Here is a 27,151-nt window from a genome sequence, read left to right as displayed (position 1 = left end):
AGAACTTTACATCCTTTTAAAGGTAGCGAACTTTATGTATTTAGTAAATGCAATGTACCTACAACAGGTAACAAAAATTAAATTAAATTTTAGCCTTTAATTCCACATCTGTCTACATCTTGTATAGGTATTTAACTAACTGCTACACAATTTGCGCCTCTTTACTGATATGGAAATATCTAGTTGTAAAAGCAGGTTAGATTAAACTAATTTAGGTTAAATCGTGAAGAATCGCAGGGATGTACAGATTCATAAATCGAAGTGCAAAAAGCTAAATAGCCTATAAGACCTTACGCAATCTACAAAGATGTATAAACTCGCTACCTTTAAAACTTAGATAATTTAGCTTAAATATACGTATATCCGGTTCAAAACAAAATATAATAAATACTAAATAGAATTATACGATATTTTGCTAAATATCAGAGTACAATAACACTTTTGGTCATATATATAAAACGGGATATAATAAAAATTATAAATGAAACTTTTATTCTACAAAATAAATAAAATAAATATTATTAAATCTTCATTTCTTCTAAATTTGAAACGAATCAGTTTAAAATAAATTCATTGTGCAAAAATCGATAATTCCTAATGGCATATCAAAGTTAATAATTAATAAGAATATAATAAAGTGGTCATACATATTATTGTACTGTAAGACGTTGAACGACTTGTACAATCCGACAAATATAAAGGGTTAAGAATTGAATACTCATTCATTATATCAAGTGAGTGATATTTCCAGTACACTTTGCTATAATTTTGATGTTTTTTTTATGTCGGTAATCCAGCTGAGTACATGAGTAGTGTAGAGATTTAATTCGTGAATACATCAATCAAGCTGTTGAGTTCAATCTCAATTAAACATGTCAATAAGTGCATACATTTGCATAACACTAATAAGTAATTATTGACAATTTAAGTAGCACGATATCGGGAATTACTCAGATATTTAACATATACTATACAGTGATGGAATACAAAAAACTGAACATGTACGATTTAGCATTGGATTTAATGTTTGTTTTTAAATGAAAGAAAGAGAACGTATTTTACATAGGCGATAGAGTTACTTTACGTCCTTTACCAAGGAGTCCAGATCAGGTCTATTGATATAAAGAGATGGGCTAAACAAGCTTGAATTTATAAGCCACCTAAAATTTCGTCAGTCTGTTTTGTATATTAATTTTATTTTTTCGAAAAAAATATAAATATTTAAGGTAAGTTGAGATTCAGATAGAACATTTATGAATAAAAAAAGTTTCAAAAATATACGCCATTTTAGCAAGACTATGGATGGTATAGGCAAAATGTGAGCGAAAGCATTTATCACGTATCTTATAGCAAGTATGCAGCTGTGGGAAATTATTGTAACACGATGCTTAAACTGATGTATCTTTTTTTTTCAGATTTTTCGACTAATCTAATGACTTCATATATTAATCTGTTTTTGAGAGATCCATAACACTTTATGAGTGTTATATACTGTACAAAAGTATTCCTAAAGTTGCTTACTTGCTTTAAGTTCGTTGTCTTACGAAAGACAATCGTGTTGCAGTACCGTTCAAATATGCCGGTTAACGTTATAATGCATTATTATATTTTTCCTAATCAAAATTGATTTCTCTTTTTCCATATGAAAAAGAGAAATCAATTTTGATTAAGGAGAATTCTCCTTTTTTTATATGAAAATATTCGATCTAAATCTCAATGTGTTTCATTGTCTATATACATACATTTTGTCGAACTTAAACTGCGATAGATATTATAGAATATACACTCCCAACCCTTTATAAAAGTTTTAGCTTAGGGAGCTGTTATACGAGCGCTAATGCTGTCGCGTCATAATTTTCAAGTTATATGTGACTGTAGTGCCGCGTTTAGATCACTTTGTCGGCTTTGTCAGCGTTACGTATAGCTTGATGCGTGCTTTGTGCAAAGTATAAACGTTCCGTCACGTAATATATCAATAAAACGTTTATAATTATAATTTAAATATAAATAGATAGTAATTTATAATTACTAAGAGTTAGGCAATACATATTACCTACTTAGGTACCCGGAAATTCTTAAAGGTGGTAAAATGTGTCTTGCGCACACACGGTTTGAAAGATTTGACACGCTGCTTTAGGTTTATGTTAAATCGTCACTTATGAAGGGATCGTTGAAGTGATCAGGTGGCGGTGCTAGTTATGCAGTCTAATCTTTTCAAGAATATATTTTAAGTTTTAAGAAAATTATTTTAAGTTGAAAGAGATATTATTTTTATTTAGTTAATGTGGAAAGAATCGTTATTTTTATTAGTGTTGATCCGTAGTTGGCCCAGAAAGTTTAAATTTAAAATAGTTATATGCAGCCATTTTGTAATATTCATTGTAAAATCATTCGCAAATTAATTGAAAATATAGTTTATATATTTTAAATATATTGAGAATATATTTTCTCTCTAAGCAATTGTATTCATATAAATGATTCCGAAAATTGTATAATTGTCCTAATTTATCCAAGGTCACAATAATTTACGACAAATTCTTAATCAGATAAGACTTTTTCTGCTTTAAGTCAATTGTTGTGCCCATTATTGTTAAAAACCTTGCTTTTCTCCCTTTTTTCGTACATAACGAGAACGAAAAATCATAGAATGTATTTTTTGTAGCCACCCACCACATAATATGTACCCAATAGAAAACATCCCTATCAGAACTCACACGATGATTGGAGTAATTTTCATTTAAGGTGGGCTGGTTTTCTGTTTCTTTCTTTCACCAAGAAGTGATTTTATATTATTTTCAAGAACTGGAGTTAGGTTGGAGTTCTTCCACTGTCGACCCGTTTCAGAGGCCATCCAGGGATACACCTGAAACCGGTAGTACAATCTCTACCATTTCGTTTGTTTTAATTAATTTAACAATTTATTATTTTTATAATAGTTTTGGTTTTTGTTACTTGGTGAAAAATTCTTCTAATAATTTAATTTTATCTGACTCATTCATATTGACAATTCAGACATATATTATACACTTTAAAGTAGACAACTTTAAAAAAATATATTGCCAATATTGCTGAGTTGCGTTCCTTGCTGAGATAGTACATTCGATTACATGAAATTAACTTGAACTTGAGAATATTCGTCAGAAAAATCTTAGCATGTGATTCGTCTTTAAAAAGACAACCACATGCCATGATGACAGTAAAATGCTCCTGTTAGTGATTTCCTATTAATTTATTAATGTGTTGTATTTTGAGAATGATTTCCGAAGTAGAAATTGAAACGTCAATAAACTTATTTTAAACTTAAATTGTGGCTTATTCCCATTAAAATAGTAATTACTAGGCAATGTTTTAATATCCCCATAATCTCTATTCATAAGGTCATTAATCGGAGACACTTGCATGTAATTAACCTGAAGTGTTGAAATTATCTTTCTAGTAGGCAAGTAGATTAGTTTTTTTTTTATATTAGGGATTTATTTTCTTATTATTATTCAAATTTAACGTTGGGGTATACATATTGGGCGAGAGGTTTATATTTTATTACATTCAAATTTAGGTAAACTGTACATAAGTAATAGGTGAGAGGTATACACTTTATTTTGTAAGTTAATTTGAGTTACAGTTAAGTTGTATTTTAATTAAATCGGGTTGTACACAATAATTTGTACCTCATTTTTTTACAGTTCCAGAAATTACTCAAGATAACCCTTACACCAGTATAAAATATCTTGGGAAGGGAAGTGTTTTCTCACATTTTTTTCTAGTTAACTGTCTTTTACGGACATGCAAATTGGCTGAATCCTTCCTTGAATGCTAGCTATGCCGGAGAATGGCTAGCAAGCTATGCCATTCTCCATAGCTTGCTAGCCAAGCTGCATTAAGTCTCACACAGTTTGTGTTGAGAGCTCATCTTACTATATTTCTTGTTACATTCGTTACATTTTTAAATAACTTAATACATTGGCGTTCAACGCCCAATTTTATTTTTGTTACAAACTGCGCGGTACGAACGCGACCGGCCGCGATAGCAACGCTTGACGTCGGGATAACGCGAACTCGCTAACGGCAATGTAGTTCGTATAATTTACTCACTGGTACTGTCATTGTCCGGTTGGGCCGATACTAACGCGACATATAACAGAGCCCTTAGCTATAAAAAATCAGATTTTTTTTTAATTATAATTTTTTTAATATCCTACTTACGATCTACATATTTATGAACCAGACAATCCTACAATCAGCTACTTTACATAAGTGTACATTCCTTGATGGAATATGTTCACCACGTTGCTCTCGGCGTTTTAAGTTTTCATAAAAAATTGTGGTTCATATGAACTATGAGGTCAAGGTCGTATATTTTTCTGTGGCAATTTAAAGGTTTATGTAGAAGGTTAAATGTCAAAGGATCTAATATATACCATAAAAACATATTACATTTATCGTATTAAGGCAAGTGTATTCACTACTGCAAAAATGTGGTGTTGGCAAGAGTATTGATGTATTATCTATTGTATTATTATGGTGCTGATATTTAAGTGAGTAAAACATCTGCTGGTCTACAAAAATTATTAGGAATACGATAAGAAATAGATATAATGAACATAAAACTCTTAAAATGGCCCTGTATATGAACAGTGTTTTTGGTTATAGGAAAAAATATGAAAAGGAAAAAATCTGTAATTTTTCAAGGGGTTACAGCTTTTTATTTTCTTTTCACAAACCGGGATTATTCCCGACTTTTACGAAAAATATTTTTTATCAGGGTCTTCACATACTTTTAGGCCAAGCTCTCACTTATTGTTCTTATTTTCAAAAATACTGTGCAATTTTTTTATACATATACATATATAGATATAGGAAGGCATATATATTACTCACTAATTGACGATAAATACAAAAAAATATTTCTCAAGCTCGTCAAATTACTAGCAAATTACAATGCATAGCAATTTTATTTTAGATGTATTATTGATAATTGAATATTTACAAAAGGTGTATTTTTCTATACTTATACATTTTATGAGGTGACTAAAGAGGAAGTTTTAAAAAAAATTGTTACAAAATACTTAATATTTTCCGTTTTACTCAAATTTACACACCCCTTTTGAGCCATAACATTTAAATGAGGCTCAAAAAGTCGAGGGCTAGAACAAAATGTCAGTAATGTTACATTATTTACGTTAATAAACGCTGGCAAGAATAAAAACTATTCCGAAGACCGTTCAAGATATACCGAGTCTCTAATGAAAATGTTTTCGTAGAATATATTCGTCAAGATCCATTTAAAACCGCTGTGAAAGCACGAGTAGAAACATTATTCACGAGATCTCTCAGAATAGCTCAAATGCGGGGAAAACAAGCGCAGTAAAGCAGAGTTTGCAAATAAATTTTTAATCCATCGAGAGGAGTTTTAAAAAAATGTGGTCTTCTTCTAAAAAGACATTCCAAATTCATAACAACGCTAAGAATTTATTGTAATAGAATCTCCAGATTCAAAGGGGTATGGTGGCTACTTGGCTACTATTAACATTTCATAAATAGTTTCCGTTAGTTATTAACTAACTTACTTCTGGGATCCATGACAATACGGGATCAACATGGTTAGATCTCAACATATGAATATCTACATCCACAATGCCCAGTTAACTACCAGCTTTATTTCATGTTGGAATTAGAAGAGATAAGTGCTACTAGACTACCGAACAACTTCCTATCGAAGAAGTCTCAAATCCGTTATCAGTTCACAGCTTGAATAATTAAGAGAGTAAGTCAGAACATCATAAATGTTTTTCCATGACTAGCAAAACAGCTGACTTAAACATCCATTAAAAACTCTTTGGGCTTCACATTTTAGCCGGTAAACCGTGGTAAACTACGGTAAGCTTGCTAGGGAAGAGTTAAAAATTAAACATTTGTGAAAACACGTGATATTTAATATTATACATGCCACGATTGGAAAAGATCGGAAAGTGTTGTGGCAACCAATGGCTCTGCTGTTATAGCTTAAAACAATTTTAAAAACATTAATAAAAGTAATATATTTTGTCCTTAATATTCTTTGTAACGTCACTGGCCAAAGCCAGATTTACAGGAATAAATTTCAACCATGACAACCAAAATTCGTTCACATTTGGGTTGCGTCGGTTATACAATCAATAGATACAGCAATTTTAGTTTGTACAGTTCAGCACAATCAAAAAGCTTGTATTTGTGATTTAAGAAATATATAATAAAAATTAGTGATTTTTAAATGTTTGAAAAATCCTAATTCCAAAATGGAAAAATATTAAATCAATGTTTTCTTAATAAAAAAGATAGATAAAATATAAAATTGTAGAAATGTAAATGGTCATATGGAGGGGATTTGGCATCGCGTTTTAAGTTTCAAAGAATATATATCTAGGCCACACACCGAATACTTTGTCGAGTGAAAACGATGTCCTAATGTAAAAGCGGTGAAAATTACACAAAAGTAAGAGAAAAGACGGTGGTGACCATAACTTTGATCATTCTTGTGAATTCTTTAGTACATAATTAATCAATAATCTGGTAAAATTCCAGGGTTTGGTACAGAATGTTTTGACTTAAGCAGGATACCAGAAAAGTTATAAATGTTGATAATCCGCACTGTACTAATTACGTCTCAGTTATGGTGAACCAAAAATTAACGTGTAGTGTATTTAAAAATGTTTCTATATCTTTTGAGTCAAATTAATGTTCTCATGCATATTAGGTTAAAAGTTAATCAAATCAATATTATTTTTTATACCTTTCATCAAAAAAAGTACCCTCTTGTTTCTGTTTAAATATCAATAGCTTATTATACACAAACTGATTGCCATTCAAATCTGGGACACCTTATATATACCTTAATCGCTTCAATTAGGTATTTCAGGTATCGGTCCTATACCGCCCGCAAATTCGTACACCTTTTTAACAACTTCGTTTGCTAATTTGTCGACTTCTTCTTTAGTCGCTGCTTCGGCATACACTCGAACTATATCTTCTGTACCCGAAGCTCTAATAAAGGATCTTGCTTTGGAATATTTAGACACTATCGAATTTATTTCATCTTGGAGTCCATCTGGAGAGACACATATCCGTTCTGCGTCCGTTGTGGTTATGACATTGCGGTCCTGAAAAATGTATTTATTAAACAATGCTGTCATTTTTATCAAAACTCGAGATTTTTAGTTAGTTAAGCGCAAAATCGTTCACAAATTCATTGCAGGTGAAGATTATAATTCAAACAGCTGATGTGAGGCTCTAGACTAGCAACACCTAAAGGTAGAGAATTAGTTTAAGCAATGGAAAACAGTGATCTACATGGAAACAAATTTCTACTGGCGAACCAATCTACTGGCCGTCTGATTAAAACAAAATAACTAATGCAATAGACTTCTGCATCACGAAAGTCATCGATATAAATAACAATGTTCGCAAAAATCTTAGATAAAGAGTAACAATCCAATTTGCTAACAGTGGGACTAATTGGTCTCAATTTAGAGAAAAATTAGACAATTCATCTCGCTAATCTTCCCTTAAAAATAAGTTTCAAATAGAATCAGAGGCAGTGAGTCTAACAAAAAAGAATACAAATTTCAACTTGGCATGCTACTCCTGACTACTTGTTACTCCCAAAAGAAAAAAATGTGGCTCTCACAATTAAACAAAAAATTGCCGATAAACGACAGCTAGTAAGCCTGTAAGAACAGCAGAAACTAAGAAAAAATTGAATAAAGCAGAAGAGAAAACCTTGTAATTCAAGAATTTCTAGAAAATCTATCTCCAACCGAAGCTACAAGTTATTCACTTTGGAAAGCCACAAGAAATCTCAAACGAACCCAGTAACATAACACACCAAGTACCTTCAAAACGTATTTATGTCATATCCTTCTACACTCTTCGAAGAAAAAAAGAAGAATTACCAAATTCCTAACAGCGCCGTTTCAAATAGACCTGCCTCACACGAAATTTACAACAAAGTAAAACAAATAATAATAATGAAAGAAATCAACATAAAAAGCCCCAGGTTTTGACCTAATCTCTAGCAAGATTCTGAAAGTCGGATATGTGCATAAAACTAATAACTTTAATACGCAATGCAATTCTGCGTTTAAACCACTTCTCTAGTGCCTGGAAGATGGTATAAATCCTAATAATCGTTAAACCCGGAGAAAAGCCAGAAAATCTATCTTCCTACCGGCCTTCTGCCTATGCTCAGCAAAGTCTTGGAGAAAATTTAGGTGAAAAGACTAAAAATGATAATAGAAAAAGATAAAATAATTCAAGAACATAAATTTGGTTTCCGCGACAAGCAGAAACTATAGAAAAAAGTGTATAGACTGATTAACCAACCAAATAAACAAAGTGTTAAACGCCATAATATATTATTCAGCTGCCTGCCTTGACATATCTCAGGGATTTGATGAGGTTTGACACATAGGACTGCAAATAAAACTAAAGAAGCTCCAACCCAATCCTCATTTCCAGATCTTAAAATCATATCTGGAAACAAGGCAACAAGGAACCGAGTACACTGAAATATATCCCATATATTCAGGAGTCCCGTATGGCAGTCTCCTTGGTATCTCTTGTATACAGCGGACATTCCAACAAGAACAACTACAGTAGCAAGGTATGCACATGATACTGTTATTTTGGCATCCCACACAGATCTATCATCAGTTTCAAGAAACCTCTAATAGAATGTAAACAACTTAAATAGAATTCAGCAATGGTTAAAAATATGGCTCATCAAATCTAATGGAACTAAAACACTTTACGTAACATTTACGCTACGTAGAGAAATATGTATATTTAGAATTATCAACTTTCCCATTCCGAAGATACCATGTATTTAGAGCGCCTTCTAACGTGGAAAAAAAACATATATTCACCAAATGCAAACAGCTTGAATTTAAATTAAGTGGTATTATGTATTGACTAATTGGCGCCAAATCAAAAAGTGCTTAACGTTTTATTATATAAGTCTGTCCTTAAACATATTAGGACTTACGGTTCCAGCTATAGGGCACCACCACTGTCTCCAATATAAATACCTTACAGAGTTTCCAAAACAAGGTGCTTCGGGCCATAGTCAATGCGTCATATTATGTCCCCACCGAGTTGATTGAGCATTACATCCCTATAAAATTCGTCAAAGAAGCCATACAACGTTGTAGTTCGAAATACTGTGAACGAGTGCTTGTATATCCTAATGTGCTAGCCAGACAATTAAATGTGCACGACGGTTCCGGAGGCGTAGACTGAAACGGTTATTGCCGTCCGACCTGCCTTCAGTTCTCAATCAAACTTAGTGAAGTGCATTCAGAATAATAAAATCTTAATTTTAGATTAGTTTTAAGGAGGTTACTGTCTCTACATGTCAGCATATTTAATAAAATAAATGCTTATTGCCCATGTGAGCAGATTGTTGTACTCAATGAAGTTAAATAAAAAAATATGGTTCCAAAAATTTCAGATGTGATCATGCCTAAACTCATCTTCGTGGATCAGTCGTAAACATTTCCCTTTCTTGTTTAAGTATATTTTATCATTAAGTTTCCACGGGCTTTGTCTATTTTATACAATTCATGTACAACTGAGATGTTCGCAAAATAATCAACGAATACATCTACCTAGGTACAAAATTTTTCTACCAAATAACAACGCAATGTCAAAACAACAAATAAAATGGAAAGTAACTAATACTGAACTACCAGTTCCTTTTCGAACCTAGTGCTTTCTATATACTTTATTATTAATGTACCATTAAATTAAAGTTGAGTACTAAATATTGAGTTTTGTCAATTAGGTTTTTATATCATCTTAACGTATCGGTAGAAAATGTCTTTATTGACACATTTAAACATAATTAAAAACAAATTAACACCAAATATTATAAAATCAAACAAAACACAGGAATACTGACCTTAACTGTAACTTTCATCAATCTATTAGGTAAATCTGTGTAACATTCTTCCCACTGCCTAATGTTCCATCCTCTTTCGTGAAGTATCGTTTCTACCAATAACATATCGGATATTGCATCACCTACAGTCTCGTTAATTAAATCTATCAAATTTAAAAGTTTATTGCAAGCCGCTTTTTGTTCACTAGATAAACTGAAAAAAATATCACTGATTAGGCACATATTTTAGAAATAATATTTATTGATAGTTTATCATAAATAACAAGATTCTTTGTGGTGATTTTATATAAACAATCAAATGAAGAAGTGATAAAGTGTGATGTTGCAAATCTTAACAATTACAGATGTTATGAAGAACATAAATATTTTTAAACGGCCTAAGAGGTTGGTATTTTAATGCTGCAGTTCTCAATGGGTCTAAAAAACTATATAATACCTTACATTTTGTCTTGTATTATCATTTGTAGTAACAAATGCTCTTCTCTCATCACATACTGCGCATACTGCAAAGTTCTTATATCTATATTTTATTTTTTTAGTTCTTTTTCTTTTTGAATTCTCCATGTTTCATAAAGCACCTTAATATTTGTTACTCTGTCTTCAGCATCAAGACGGCTGTTCAGTTCACGCTCGAATAATTAGGCAGTACTTAAACAATACTTTCCTGAATCGAGTTATCAGTGGAACAGGCGATATTAAGTGGCCTGCGCGATCTCCAGATCTTACACCCACGGACTTCTTTTTTTTTTTGGGGGACTTTTAAAAAGTATCATCTACGATCATCCTGAGGCTAGAGTTCAAAAATTTGGATGAATTAAAAAACCGAATAAGAGAAGTCTTCAATTCTGTTACAGTAGAAACTCTTACATCTGTCGGCAGAAGTTTTTATGACAGATTGGGATACTGTTTTGCCGTAGAAGATCAAATATTTGAATCATTTCTATGGGGCATAAAGAACTATTTCTTATTTTACTAACAATTATTTTTTATTTTCAATAAGAGTATATTTTTGTTTTATCTTTTAAAAGAAATGCGGTTTTATTTTTAATTCAACCACAAAAAACTGTTCACATTATTAAAAACCGATACAAATGCACCGCCTTATGTGTATTTTATCGAGTTTATGATATAAGAAATGAACCGGGTATACGCAAGGAAAACAAATTCGACGGACGGAGGTGCATATTCCATGCGCTGTTATGTGTTACTAAATGGTTTTCTCGTTTTCTGTCTTGCAGTCTAGGTGTCGGAGGGGATCGGAGAATTTACCTCGCACAAGACAATGTTACCGATTTTAGCGCTAGATTAAAGTATGCAATATCTAATTTCAAACTTAACGTACTGTATAATCTCCGTGTGGTAGATCATGACGAACTTATAGATTGGTTGTTTGACATCTATATATCTTTGAATTAAAACATTATATCCAAATATTGCCTCTCGTGGGCCCTTAGCATTCCTTAACCCAAACTAAGATTCAGTAATATTTTATTATAGTTATCTGAAATTTTGCAATGTATACTTATTAGGAATATTTTAATTATGTGAACTCATTAGACTAATTATCATCTGATCATTACATTCCATTGTATTAAATTCTTATTTCAGTCTTTGTTATATTTGACCAAATGTATCCTTGCACATTGTCCACATTTTCTTATTATGTCTTGTCGTTTTCGAATAATTATAGTTTTTGATTTTGATGTCAGATATTAGTTTTCTATTTATATCAACCAAGGTATGACTATTTTTTCATACGTTTATAACTGCGTGTTCTTTAATTTTTGTAATTTAAAGTTATCGTGGTTGCTGTGTAGTTTTTCTATTTCTGAACATTTGTCGCTGTACCATTTCTCTTTAGCTGCTCGTATCTTTGTTGGTATTATATTGTGTTCTTAAATACTTCCCTTTTTCATTAAAATCTTCATGTGTGATAAATATATTTTTATTTAACTATTCCTTAATTATATCAGCTGGTTTTTATATAGTTTTTTTATTTATATTAATTTTTGTTTTGTTGCTTTACAAAACTTCGATTTTAAATAATAAAAGGGAAAAACCCAGTAGTTTTTTTATTTTGTTTACAACTGGATTGTAATTTTATCCCACATCTGTTCTTAAGTTCCCCGGACAGGTTTTTGCCGATTTAGTGGCATTAATTACAGTATCTCTTGTTGAGAATCTATCTGGTTTCACCTAATCTTCTCTTTGCTACCCGCAGTTGATTTTTATGTAATCTACTAGCTTGTATTCGGTAAAAGGTATTTGTCGCATCATTAAACTTCTTAGATAATTCGGTCAGTCTGTTTTCTTCTTCGCTCATTATTACCAATCTCAACCCATGAATATATCTCTGTTATTGGTGCTATCCAACGCTTTTTTAATATAGCTATAGAAGGTTCTTATTTTATTTTCTTCTTTTTCTGTAATGGGGTATACTCTTCTGGGAATTATGTTAAGAGTTCCTTGTGCTGCCATCCAGAGTACTATATCTGATATAGAGACAAAACATATCACAGCCTGATAAAAACTACCGAAGTCCATTCGCTCAGCTAGGGAATATTTTGGCAGATTCATAGTCGGAAACTGACAACACAAAATTGCTACCTCACACTATTAACAGCTCAAATATACTTACTATTGCAATTTCTTTCATTGAAAAAAGAATAATTATTATAAATAAAGGAAGTGTACACTAAACCCATAAACTTTTCCGCATATATTTAAAAAATATATTTTTTGTTGTTATAATTTAACATATTGTAGTAAATATTTGTATTATTTGCGTTGTTTATTGTATTTAGTATAATTGTATAAAACATATAAATAATTCAAATTAACTTTTTACATATGGAAGTTTTCAACATTGCCGAATTTTAATGAGAAAAAATTACGATTGGACATAAATGTGCCCTGCATAACAGCGTCAATTGTTGGAAAATTACTACTATTTGTTTTGTTAAATTTTCTTTCCATAGGGAATTATACTTATAATTATACTTATTAAATTCTTATTTGAGTCTTTGTTATATTTGACCAAATGTATCCTTGGTCATTGTCCACATTTTCTTATTATGTCTTGTCGTTTTCGAATAATTATAGTTTTTGATTTTGATGTCAGATATTAGTTTTCTATTTATATCAACCAAGGTATGACTATTTTTTCATACGTTTATAACTGCGTGTTCTTTAATTTTTGTAATTTAAAGTTATCGTGGTTGCTGTGTAGTTTTTCTATTTCTGAACATTTGTCGCTGTACCATTTCTCTTTAGCTGCTCGTATCTTTGTTGGTATTATATTGTGTTCTTAAATACTTCCCTTTTTCATTAAAATCTTCATGTGTGATAAATATATTTTTATTTAACTATTCCTTAATTATCAGCTGGTTTTTATATAGTTTTTTTATTTATATTAATTTTTGTTTTGTTGCTTTACACAACTTAGATTTTAAATAATAAAAGGGAAAACCCAGTAGTTTTTTTATTTTGTTTACAACTGGATTGTAATTTTATCCCACATCTGTTCTTAAGTTCCCCGGATAGGTTTTTGCCGATTTAGTGGCATTAATTACAGTATCTCTTGTTGAGAATCTATCTGGTTTCACCTAATCTTCTCTTTGCTACCCGCAATTGATTTTTATGTAATCTACTAGCTTGTATTCGGTAAAAGGTATTTGTCGCATCATTAAACTTCTTACATAATTCGGTCAGTCTGTTTTCTTCTTCGCTCATTATTATCAATCTCAACCCATGAATATATCTCTGTTGTTGGTGCTATCCAACGCTTTTTTAATATAGCTATAGAAGGTTCTTATTTTATTTTCTTCTTTTTCTGTAATGGGGTATACTCTTCTGGGAATGATGTTAAGAGTTCCTTGTGCTGCCATCCAGAGTACTATATCTGATATAGAGACAAAACATATCACAGCCTGATAAAAACTACCGAAGTCCATTCGCTCAGCTAGGGAATATTTTGACAGATTCATAGTCGGAAACTGACAACACAAAATTGCTACCTCACACTATTAACAGCTCAAATATACTTACTATTGCAATTTCTTTCATTGAAAAAAGAATAATTATTATAAATAAAGGAAGTGTACACTAAACCCATAAACTTTTCCGCATATATTTAAAAAATATATTTTTTGTTGTTATAATTTAACATATTGTAGTAAATATTTGTACTATTTGCGCTGTTTATTGTATTTAGTATAATTGTATAAAACATGTAAATAATTCAAATTAACTTTTTACATATGGAAGTTTTCAACATTGCCGAATTTTAATGAGAAAAAATTACGATTGGACATAAATGTGCCCTGCATAACAGCGTCAATTGTTGGAAAATTACTACTATTTGTTTTGTTAAATTTTCTTTCCATAGGGAATTATACTTATAATTATACTTATAATTATACTTATTAAATTCTTATTTGAGTCTTTGTTATATTTGACCAAATGTATCCTTGGTCATTGTCCACATTTTCTTATTATGTCTTGTCGTTTTCGAATAATTATAGTTTTTGATTTTGATGTCAGATATTAGTTTTCTATTTATATCAACCAAGGTATGACTATTTTTTATACGTTTATAACTGCGTGTTCTTTAATTTTTGTAATTTAAAGTTATCGTGGTTGCTGTGTAGTTTTTCTATTTCTGAACATTTGTCGCTGTACCATTTCTCTTTAGCTGCTCGTATCTTTGTTGGTATTATATTGTGTTCTTAAATACTTCCCTTTTTCATTAAAATCTTCATGTGTGATAAATATATTTTTATTTAACTATTCCTTAATTATCAGCTGGTTTTTATATAGTTTTTCTATTTATATTAATTTTTGTTTTGTTGCTTTACACAACTTCGATTTTAAATAATAAAAGGGAAAAACCCAGTAGTTTTTTTATTTTGTTTACAACTGGATTGTAATTTGATCCCACATCTGTTCTTAAGTTCCCCGGATAGGTTTTTGCCGATTTAGTGGCATTAATTACAGTATCTCTTGTTGAGAATCTATCTGGTTTCACCTAATCTTCTCTTTGCTACCCGCAATTGATTTTTATGTAATCTACTAGCTTGTATTCGGTAAAAGGTATTTGTCGCATCATTAAACTTCTTACATAATTCGGTCAGTCTGTTTTCTTCTTCGCTCATTATTATCAATCTCAACCCATGAATATATCTCTGTTGTTGGTGCTATCCAACGCTTTTTTAATATAGCTATAGAAGGTTCTTATTTTATTTTCTTCTTTTTCTGTAATGGGGTATACTCTTCTGGGAATGATGTTAAGAGTTCCTTGTGCTGCCATCCAGAGTACTATATCTGATATAGAGACAAAACATATCACAGCCTGATAAAAACTACCGAAGTCCATTCGCTCAGCTAGGGAATATTTTGACAGATTCATAGTCGGAAACTGACAACACAAAATTGCTACCTCACACTATTAACAGCTCAAATATACTTACTATTGCAATTTCTTTCATTGAAAAAAGAATAATTATTATAAATAAAGGAAGTGTACACTAAACCCATAAACTTTTCCGCATATATTTAAAAAATATATTTTTTGTTGTTATAATTTAACATATTGTAGTAAATATTTGTACTATTTGCGCTGTTTATTGTATTTAGTATAATTGTATAAAACATGTAAATAATTCAAATTAACTTTTTACATATGGAAGTTTTCAACATTGCCGAATTTTAATGAGAAAAAATTACGATTGGACATAAATGTGCCCTGCATAACAGCGTCAATTGTTGGAAAATTACTACTATTTGTTTTGTTAAATTTTCTTTCCATAGGGAATTATACTTATAATTATACTTATAATTATACTTATTAAATTCTTATTTGAGTCTTTGTTATATTTGACCAAATGTATCCTTGGTCATTGTCCACATTTTCTTATTATGTCTTGTCGTTTTCGAATAATTATAGTTTTTGATTTTGATGTCAGATATTAGTTTTCTATTTATATCAACCAAGGTATGACTATTTTTTATACGTTTATAACTGCGTGTTCTTTAATTTTTGTAATTTAAAGTTATCGTGGTTGCTGTGTAGTTTTTCTATTTCTGAACATTTGTCGCTGTACCATTTCTCTTTAGCTGCTCGTATCTTTGTTGGTATTATATTGTGTTCTTAAATACTTCCCTTTTTCATTAAAATCTTCATGTGTGATAAATATATTTTTATTTAACTATTCCTTAATTATCAGCTGGTTTTTATATAGTTTTTCTATTTATATTAATTTTTGTTTTGTTGCTTTACACAACTTCGATTTTAAATAATAAAAGGGAAAAACCCAGTAGTTTTTTTATTTTGTTTACAACTGGATTGTAATTTGATCCCACATCTGTTCTTAAGTTCCCCGGATAGGTTTTTGCCGATTTAGTGGCATTAATTACAGTATCTCTTGTTGAGAATCTATCTGGTTTCACCTAATCTTCTCTTTGCTACCCGCAATTGATTTTTATGTAATCTACTAGCTTGTATTCGGTAAAAGGTATTTGTCGCATCATTAAACTTCTTACATAATTCGGTCAGTCTGTTTTCTTCTTCGCTCATTATTATCAATCTCAACCCATGAATATATCTCTGTTGTTGGTGCTATCCAACGCTTTTTTAATATAGCTATAGAAGGTTCTTATTTTATTTTCTTCTTTTTCTGTAATGGGGTATACTCTTCTGGGAATGATGTTAAGAGTTCCTTGTGCTGCCATCCAGAGTACTATATCTGATATAGAGACAAAACATATCACAGCCTGATAAAAACTACCGAAGTCCATTCGCTCAGCTAGGGAATATTTTGACAGATTCATAGTCGGAAACTGACAACACAAAATTGCTACCTCACACTATTAACAGCTCAAATATACTTACTATTGCAATTTCTTTCATTGAAAAAAGAATAATTATTATAAATAAAGGAAGTGTACACTAAACCCATAAACTTTTCCGCATATATTTAAAAAATATATTTTTTGTTGTTATAATTTAACATATTGTAGTAAATATTTGTACTATTTGCGCTGTTTATTGTATTTAGTATAATTGTATAAAACATGTAAATAATTCAAATTAACTTTTTACATATGGAAGTTTTCAACATTGCCGAATTTTAATGAGAAAAAATTACTATTGGACATAAATGTGCCCTGCATAACAGCGTCAATTGTTGGAAAATTACTACTATTTGTTTTGTTAAATTTTCTTTAAATAGGGAATTATACTTATTTTGTAAATTAACAAACCAAAGTTTATGTTGATTGCTGGTTATATCACAAGAAAATGTAAACAACAATGAAGTATGTCGAATAGTCAACCTTTTCTGATTGACGGTTTGTGGAATTTATTTCCTAAAAATATTTTGTAAATAAATAAATAATGATTGGCGGTAATTTATTTTAAAGTTGTATTTTATTTATTATTGTTTGACTATATTTACACCAAACAAATTATGATGGTACAAAAGCTATTTTAGAAATAGTAATTTTTCTATTTGTATATATGTTACTGTGATAGTCCGAAATTGGTGTGTGTCGACATTCACCGGTGAATGTCGATACACACCAAATGCCTTTGTGAAAGACCGAACATTTATAAATTTTGTTATAGTTTCGGAGTATCACCGGTGTATCTCGACAAACGCAAACGAGATTCGGTTAATGTCGGAAATAAGCCGTTGTAACTGGATTTTAACGGTTTATGGGTGGCGTCTTGTTGCCTTCAGTCAGTCTTACGCAAGGTTTAGAAGCACGTGTTAAGTTGATTTTATATTAGGCATTATATTATTTATGATCAATGGCTACTGCACTAAATCGTGATCAGTTTTTTCAAAAATTACATGCCCTAATTGAAAGTAAACGAGAAGACAATTGTTTCTATTTTTCTCAAGAAAGATAATCTAACATATTGTTGGAAGTGAATTCTGTTAAAAATAAGTGCGGTACACCTTTGGACTACAGGCGTTTAAAATGTTTTGACATTTTAAAGGTTAATGATGATAACAAATTAATTGTACCAAGGATAAATCAATATCCATTATTATGTTACAAATAAGGAGTTTTTTATATACTTTTCGAAACTCATATAAGAACAGACTATGGAGGAAGAAGACGAATGCTTAAATAATTACAAGTTAAATTCAAAAATATTACTTATGAAGTTGTAATGGTATATTTAAATTTGTGTAAACATTGTCAAATTAAATACAGTGCTCTGAAAATTGTTGTGAAACCAATGATAAGTTCCGAATTTAACTCTAGATGTCAAGTCGACTTAATAGACTTGCAATCACATAGAGACAACAATTACAAATGAATAATGGTATACCAAGACCATTTAACCAAGTTTGTTCAGCTACAGCGGAAGTACCTACGGCAAGAGAGCGGAAAAAGTAGCTTATCACCTTCTTAAACCATATTACATTCGGATAATAATAGAGAGTTCAGTAATCGAAATATATCTGAGCTTGCACTATGTGCAAAGTTGTTAAAATAGTGCACGGAAAGCCTCGTCACAGTCAAACCCAAGGATCGGAAAAAAGAGCCAATAAGGACAAACAGAATATATTAACTGCGTGGATGCAAGATAATGATTCAAATAAATGGTCAGAAGGTTAGCCGTTTCTTCAATTCGCCAAAAACATAACTTATCACGAAGGATTACGCCAGAGTCCATATGAAGCCATGTTTGGTGTTAAACCAAAAATGGGCCTAGCGTCGTCATCTCTCCTTTACGGTAAAATTGAAAATATTGAAACTGAGGAACAGCTAGAGGCATATTTAAATACTTTTTAAGAAAATTCGATTGAAATAGATCCGCAAACTAGCACGCCTATATCTCAAGCACCGACTAATTCGCAGTGCAGCACTTCTACATCTCAAGAAATAGCCGTTCCGCAGCACAGCACGTCTTTATCTCAAGTACTGACTGAACAGCACGAGCAAATTTCTTCAAAGCTAGCAGCTTCAAAAGATAATCTTTTACTTCAAGCAACAAAAATGTTGTTAACCTCAGAAAAAAAGTTCTCTCTGGTCCAAATAGGTGATACTGTGAGAATTAGTGAGAATCAAGTGCCTGATGGTGACTATTGTCGCACAGACCCACGAAATGTGTTCGCGGTTGTTGTTGAAATAGAGGATTTAGGGCTATTATAAATTATTAAACAAAAAAACAAAAATAGTACCTTTAAGCAGCTTTTCAGACCTAATCAGTTATGGATCAAATTACAACTGATGAAATGTCGCTAAGGGAACCAGCTTGTGCTAAGTCGAAAAGTGAAGGACAAGGCTATATAAGTTGTAAATGCAAAAGAAAGTGTTCCACGGCTAAATGTAGTTGTAAAGGGAAAGGGCTTAGTGGAATTCAAAATGCCATGGTAGTTTAAGTTGTTGCGATAAATAAAAGTATACATAATACATTTCCTTTGTTTTGTTTTTGTGTTTTTTTTTTCACATTATATATCAAAATTAAAAAATCTTATGTTTACTAAAACAATTTTCCCAAATAAAAAACATACCCAATTAATTTTTTATTTTTTCTTGATAAAAAAATATGTTTTTAACATACAGCAAAAATGAATATCGACATTCATGGGCGAATGTTAGCAAATATGATATTTAACCAATAATCTGAATTTCAGGCTTTCACAGTAACATATACAAATCTATAAACGATTATATAATTTCAAAAATATAAATATTAAACCCTTGATTTGTTGTTTTAATTCCCGCAGTTTTATTTTGTTCATAAACTGCATGTGAATAAATGTTTGTTTACAATTAATACTAGCTACGAGCAGGTGTGCTTGGTGGTATAGTAATTTTCAGCTACTTCTAGTCTGTCAAAATATAACTAACTTCACAAAAAAATAATTACTAAATTCCCTAGACAGTTGGGACTGCGATTAGCGAACCGACTATATCAACCATTACAGCAACGACATTGTAGTAATGCATGTCTACATTTCCAGAATAGTACACTTTGACCCCGTCGACTTCGATTTCGCTAGATCCAGACCATTTTATTTCACATAATCTCATTATATGAACTTACGTCGAAGAGTAGTATTATTTCAATAAATTGCAAAATATGAGATAACAAATACAAACATTTTTCGAATAACTAATGACTTTTATTTAAATTTTAACGTGTTTTTCTTCAATCTCTTAAAGCAAAATGTTTGTATGTATACCTCTTTATCCATGCTTATGGTTCAGAATGAAAGGAGATTCAGGTAAGTACTGTATTCTTCTTTGTTTTCTCTACGCCCCATTGAAGAAAGATCCGTTAATGTGTTTACTGTCGAGCTTCCATCTGCTCATGTAGATTCCTTTCTGGGATGTATTCCCTTATACTTATAGGAATAGAGAAACAGGTAATTAAAGAAAATGTATTTCTCGACTAACCAATGTTTGAATAATACGTAATGAAGAAAATTGTAACATAAAATATTTTTATTACCTATCACTTTTCGTACCAGCAACCAGAGTTTTTTTCGCCTCATTACTAAACACGACAGTACCGTGTCCATTTGCTTCAAAATATACACCAATATCATAAGTTAAAGCTAGTTTATGTAAATGTTTCACTCCTGTGGATGCACAAGCTACAGGTACGTTCTAAAAGAGAAACAATATTATCAAAATAATAGAAATTATTCATTATACTATATATATATATATATATATATATATATATATATATATATATATATATATATATATATATATATATATACAAACAACACAGTTTATTAGGCACTATATATATATATATATATATATATATATATATATATATATATATATATATATATATATATAGTGATTTATACAAACTGACGTCATTTGTATTTAAAATTTTCATAACATCAACCTTACAGTTGAAATTTCCCCAACAAAGCTAAAAATACAACACCATTACGGAGCTGCTCGATCTTTCATAGGCATAACCAAAAACATTTTTTATTATTAATAATATAATTTTATGAAACAATCGTTAGTTTAGTACTCCAAAAATAATTTTTATTAAATAGATTAGAAAACCGTACGACCCTTCTTCTTGATGTGCCTATCCGTTACGAATGTTGGCGATCATCATGGCAATCTTTATCTTATCTGCAACAGCGTTTAAAAGCTGCACAGATGTTGTATTTAACCAGATTCTGAGGTTCTTTACCTTTTTCAGTTTCGTGCAAAGCTTCGATAAATATTCTTTCAGAGTACAGATTGAAGATTAGAGGAGACAAAATACAGCCTTGCCTCACTCCACGCATGATATTCGCATAGTCAGTGTGTTCACCTTCAACTCTGAGATTTGCTGTCTGATTCCAGTAAAGATTTCTAATTATTTTCAGATTTTGGTTGTTAGTTCCTGCTTCTTTTAGTATTTGCATCATCTTGTCGGGCTGTACTCGATCAAACGCTTTCTCGTAATCAACCAGACATACGTATACGTCGCAGTTGACGTCTTTGCATCTCTGGAATAAGACTTGTACTGAGAACAAAGCCTCTCTAGTACCAACAGCATTTGTGAAACCGAACTGGTTGGGGGAAATTTGACTTTCACATAGCTTGTAGATTCTCTTATGAATTATCTTTAGGAACAATTTTAGATGACTCATTAGGCTTATAGTACGGTAATCTTTGCATGTTTTGGCTCCTGGTTTTTTTGGAAGTGCAATAAACTCAGATTTCAGCCATTCTGTTAGTATTTCTCCAGAGTTGTTTTTGTTGTTGAATATCTTTGTGATTATTGCTATTGATTCGTTGTCCATTAGTTTGAGTAGTTCTGCTTGTACATTATCAGGGCCTGTCGCTTTGCCATCCTTTAACTGTGTTATTGCGTAATATTCGCGTTTATTGACATAAACTTCCTGCTGTAATATTCTTGGTCCATCATTTACTTCTTCTTCTAGCTCAAAGGTGTTATCTCTTTGGTCTTCAAATAGTTTTTCTAGATATTCTTTCCACGTTCTTATTTTACTCTGTTTGTACAAGATGATGTTTCCGTTATAATCAGTTATATTTCCTTTCTGCCTTCGTTTTAGTCCCCCTGTGAGTTCTTTAACTTTCCTATGTACATTGTGACTATCGTACTTTGACTGCAGAGTCTCAATTTCTTCGCATCTTTCCCTTGCTTCTTTTTCTTTCGCCTCGCTGATTTTCGTTCTTATTAATATTATTATGGTTTTATATTTGTCTGGGTCATTTTTGGTTTCTCTTCTCTCGTCCATTAGTTTCAGGATCTCATCTGTCGTCCATGATTTTTTCTTCATTAACTTATCTGTTTTTAAGTGTTTATCCTTTACATTTTGCATTATTTCTGTAATATGTTTGATTGTTTGTTCTTCGTTCGATTCGTCTCTAATTGCAGTCACTTGCTCGTTTAACGCGGCTTGGACTCTCATCCTCGTATCAAGGTATTTCAGCATATGTAGGTCGTATGATTGTGCTTTCCTTTTCTGCACTGTTTTGAGTTTGACTCAAAATACTCCCACCAGTGGAACGTGGTCTGTCTCCAAGTCTGCTCCAGGATAACTCTTGACAGATATAAAGCTGTTTCGGAATTTTTTATTTACTAAAATGTAGTCTATTTGATTCCTAATAATTCTCCCGGGTCTGTCTTGAGTGGATTTCCACGTATACAGCTTGCGAGGTGGTAATTGGAAGACTGTGTTAGTGACAACTAGTTCTGAGTTTTCTGCGAATTTTTCTAGGAGGTCTCCTCTCTCGTTTCTGAATCCAAGTCCATGTGCTCCAATGTACTGTGTCTTATCTCCAGCTTCAATCTTGGAATTAAAATCGCCCATAATAATGAGAACTTCCTGTCGAGGAATTTTTGTGTATGGTTCCTAATGATACGACGTTGATACGAGTATAATTCACATGACAATGACATTTGGGGAATTGGCATAAATGCTTACAGTGTGGTCGATAAATTATAATCTTAATAGTAAGAATTTTGTTTGTCTGTTGATTATTGTTATGTATTACGTGAAAAATATTCAGCAAGGCATTGATTTCCTAATATTAAAAAGAACTTTATTTTTAAGACATTTTATTGCAGGGAAGGAAGCATTTTTGTATAAGTTTATTTTCATTTATGAAACATGGATCTTTCAAAATGGAAAATAGGTGGCAAAGTGAACACAAAAGAAGTGTCAGAACTACAAAAACAGATAGTAAAAGGTTGGTCACATTGGTCAATTCGTTAACTATATATTATTATTATCAGCATTCGGTTTATTAAGTTTATAAAACTTTTTATTTTTTTTTTTACAAATATATTATAATTAATGCTGGTAGTGAGGATCGATTTATTGACGGTGCACAAGCAATATATTCTTCAAAAACCAAATTATCTCATTACTATGGAGAAATGAATAAAGATGACTTCTACACTGGTTTGGAGAGACGCCATTAAAGTACAACCTTCGATAATTATTATGGACAATTTTAAAGACAAGTTTCATAGGTGAATTTTGCTAAACATTCTCCAATGAACAGAATGATTCTAAATGGTAGCAAAATAGACCTTAATTTATTTCTATGTGCTTGTAGTTTGTGAAACTTTTATCCGGTAGAAATACAGAAATCGAACATAAAAAAAAATAAAATATAAAATTTACTTACTAAATTTTTAGATATGTATTCAGTCGACGCTCCGTTAGCGTACGCGGTCTGAACTAACCCTATTTTCAATTTCAAACCAGTCTTTTGCAAGATTTCCTTAAGATAAGCAGCAGCCAAAGTAGCTATTTTATCACCGTCTAAGAGATGGAATTTTTCGTTATCGTCAAGGTAATAATACACAATACGATCGGCGTCGCCATCTACAGAACAACAACGAACATTTTTCTCTTTGGGAAGACCATTAGGAAATTTTTGCTGAGACTTGACGTAGTCTGCACCACACTAAAACATAATATACACTATAGAATACGTATTTAAATAGATAAAGATAGATAGAACATATTTCGCAAAATGATTACATAGCTAAGGATGCATTAAATTGTAACAAAAAGTTTCTTCCTAGTATTGAAGGCGTACGGAGGAGATAGGAAGATAATTTCTACTTTGCACGCCTCTGAAGAAATCTTCATTTTACTTAGTTTTCTAATCCTTCAATAGTGTAGTATTTTTTTGCCCACTCTCAATATCATATAACTTTCAATAAGATCTTTATTTACCACTTTGAAAATTGCGTCTAAAAACCTTCGAAGGATAAACTAAATGTTTGTTTGTACTGTGAGATGCCTCTGCCGAGATAGTTACTGCCCTTCTATTATTTCGCTATTCTCTGTCAGTCCCGCATGGATTTTAAAATGTCGGAGTTCAATCAGAATAGGCACGAACATTTCGAATTCTTTTTGCGTTGAAATTTTCCACCGGCTAAAGGGTGTCGTCTCGGAGATCGTCTTGGCATTCTGATTCTAATTTTGGCGCTGGACCATTCAGGTCGTACCAGGACTGTCCCGGTACGAGCAACGCTTGGTTGCTTGAATACATCTTTGCCGATATAGTTGTATCTTTGGCAGTTTTTGTGCTTTATTTTTGAGAAATCAATTACGGTTTCCTTAATTTCTAATTTATCTCTTATTCACCAGATGATAAGACATGTCCAACTGCCTGCTTATGTGAATAAAATTGAAGCAGTATTCGCAATTCGTGATATATCCATGTTGTTGGACATATTCCTGAATGATATAAACGATAAAGAAGAGATAATAACATTTACCATAGAAAAGGAATACAATAACACATTACCATTCCTGGATATTTTAATCTCTAAGAACGATACTGGATATGAAACTCAGGTGTATAGAAAACCAACACACACCAGCAGATAGCTAAATTACAACTCAAATCACAACATCAATATTAAAAAGGGAATCATTCAATCCCTATACGATAGAGCCAAAATTACTTGTTCTAACGAAAATTCGTTCTTAGAAGAGAATCATTTGTTAACATCTGTTTTATTAAAAAATGATTATCCTTTATCGTTTATAAATAAGGAATTTTCAACAATCGACCGATTGGAACAGAACAACTTAGAACCAGATCCTTAACTTCTCTTGTACAACAAATAAATAATTCTAATAACTATAATACATACCACATAATTGATGGATTCGACCGTTACTTGATGGAAATTCATTTTATGTAACAATAAAACACTGAAAACTTTGTTTTCAAACTTCCACAAAATTCCACAATTTTGTGGAAGTTTGAAAACAAAGTTTTCAGTGTTTTAGTGGTACCACATATTTGATTGTTTCTTTTTGTTTTGGACATTTTAGGAAAAGATTAAACCTACTTGTTCTATTTTTTTTATATTTTTTATTTTTGTATGAATCCTCGAATATATAGGATCCTTGAGATTTCCTTGTCACTTGGAGAACATATAAGGTGACGGGCTTTTTGTTTAGTTCATTTTTTTATCTATTTCCCTTTCAGTTGGTATGATTCTATTTTTTTTACTTTCTTTCCAACTTCAGTCTCCCCAATCAAGATCTGTTGACTCACTTCCCAACGTTGGCCGTTATGTCTTTGAAATTACCTGAGAGCCGGTTGCATTGTGGACGTCTTTAAACCTGAGTTTCTTCGTTGAATCTAAATTCAAAGACACCCTTAGGTTATACCCTTAGGTTATATTTTTACGTTACCCAAAAATAGCGCTCAACTTCTGGGCCATTTCTACCCATCTAAGTTGATAGTGCGTTACAATAGTATTTACGATATTAAGACATTCAGGAGAACTTGTTTTTTTTTTGAATGAAAGTTTTTATCTTGGGTCATATCAATATCAATCCCTTTACCGCCTGCCTAAGCGTCTCCTCCAGGTATTCTTTAGTTTTCCTCCCCTACTCCTTCCAGGAACATGCATCACCAATTGTTCGTGTTGAGTAATTAGCGTCTCAACATTGAACATGCAAAAACCATCTTAGCTATGCTCCCTCATTTTTAGCCACCCCTAGACTTCTAATATACTCATTCTTAATTTTATCCTATTTTGTTACTCCACTCATATATTTAAACATTCTTATTTCCGCCACATGCATTCGTTATTCCTTTTTCTTTTTAATTGCCAAACATTCAGTTCCGTACATCATAGCTGGCCTTGTGGCAGTTTTATAGAATTTTCATTTCAGATTCATTGGGATATTTCTGTCACACAACCCACCACTCGCTTCCTTCCACTTCATCCATCCCGCCCTATCCGTCTCCATTTATTTCCCCATTACTCTGTAATATAAATCCTACTTACTTAAAACTATTACTTTTCAATCATTTCACCATCCACAGTTATCATTTTATTTGTAGTGGTAACTCCATATTTAAACAAATATTCCAAATACTACATTTTTGTCCTACTAAGTTTTAAACCTTTTTCTTCAAGAGCTTGTCTCCACTGTTTCTGTTTTTATTCTAAATCCTTTCAGTATTATTTCTTACCAAAATATTCTAATTTTTTTCTTCTTGACGGTGTTAACAATTTTGGTTCGCTTATTCATTTGACATAATACACAGAGATTAGTCTGTGTCTCTAGAATGTCCACATTTCGAACACGTTTGCAAGTTTTCCCCATATCTCGCCTTATTAATATTGTTTTTAACTTTAGAAAAGCCTGTCTCGCCTGCTCAATTCTGCATATGATTTTTTGAGTGGTATATTAGTGTATACAATGAAATGTACAGTACTGGAAAGTACTATGCTTCATTGCGCAGGGTTCATTGGGTAGATCTGGGCAGCTGAGCATGTACTCCTTTAACATTATTCAGATGTAAACATCAGACAGTGTCAGATCGGAAGCATGTGATGGATAGCGTAAATCAAAACCACGGGAAATGATTCGTCCTGGAAAGGTTTCTTGCAATATAGCACATACTGTCGTGCGGTATGACAGATAGCCCCGTCTGGTTAGAACCACCGTCTATAATAAATGGCTTGACCATAATGTTCGTATAAACTTTCTAGGTAAGAGGTGTGTCATCATCATCAATGAAATACGGACTTAATACAACGTTTCCTAAAACTCCACACCATATCGTCACATGCACAAAATATAGCGGTTTTTGGACGATAAGATCTGGTTTTTTCAAAACCAAGAAAGCAGTTATTTGGTGATTGATAAAGCCATACAAGTTAAAGTGACTTTAGGGGAGAACTACACTTCGGACAAGAAATGTAGATCCTCG

The 27,151-nt window shown here is 31.7% G+C and overlaps 1 protein-coding gene across 1 annotated transcript in view; it reads right to left on the bottom strand.

The window, feature by feature from the left end:
* Nucleotides 1-1,096: 1,096 nt before the first annotated feature.
* nst (phosphoglucomutase 3-like protein nst) overlaps nucleotides 1,097-27,151 on the bottom strand; it is a 67,434-nt gene continuing 41,379 nt past the window's right edge. Inside the window, exons 6-9 of the mRNA XM_072526413.1 lie at nucleotides 23,582-23,863; nucleotides 20,409-20,566; nucleotides 9,935-10,127; nucleotides 1,097-7,136 (exon numbers count right to left, since the gene is read on the bottom strand). Of these exons, the coding sequence (XP_072382514.1) occupies nucleotides 6,879-7,136; nucleotides 9,935-10,127; nucleotides 20,409-20,566; nucleotides 23,582-23,863 (891 nt within the window). The 3' untranslated portion in view covers nucleotides 1,097-6,878. The remainder of the gene's footprint in view (nucleotides 7,137-9,934; nucleotides 10,128-20,408; nucleotides 20,567-23,581; nucleotides 23,864-27,151) is intronic.

Source organism: Diabrotica undecimpunctata, chromosome 3, assembly GCF_040954645.1.
Source record: "Diabrotica undecimpunctata isolate CICGRU chromosome 3, icDiaUnde3, whole genome shotgun sequence".
NCBI classification, from domain to species: Eukaryota; Metazoa; Arthropoda; class Insecta; order Coleoptera; family Chrysomelidae; genus Diabrotica; species Diabrotica undecimpunctata.
Note: the sequence above shows the minus strand (reverse complement) of the source record. Positions and strands in the feature narration are given on the sequence as shown.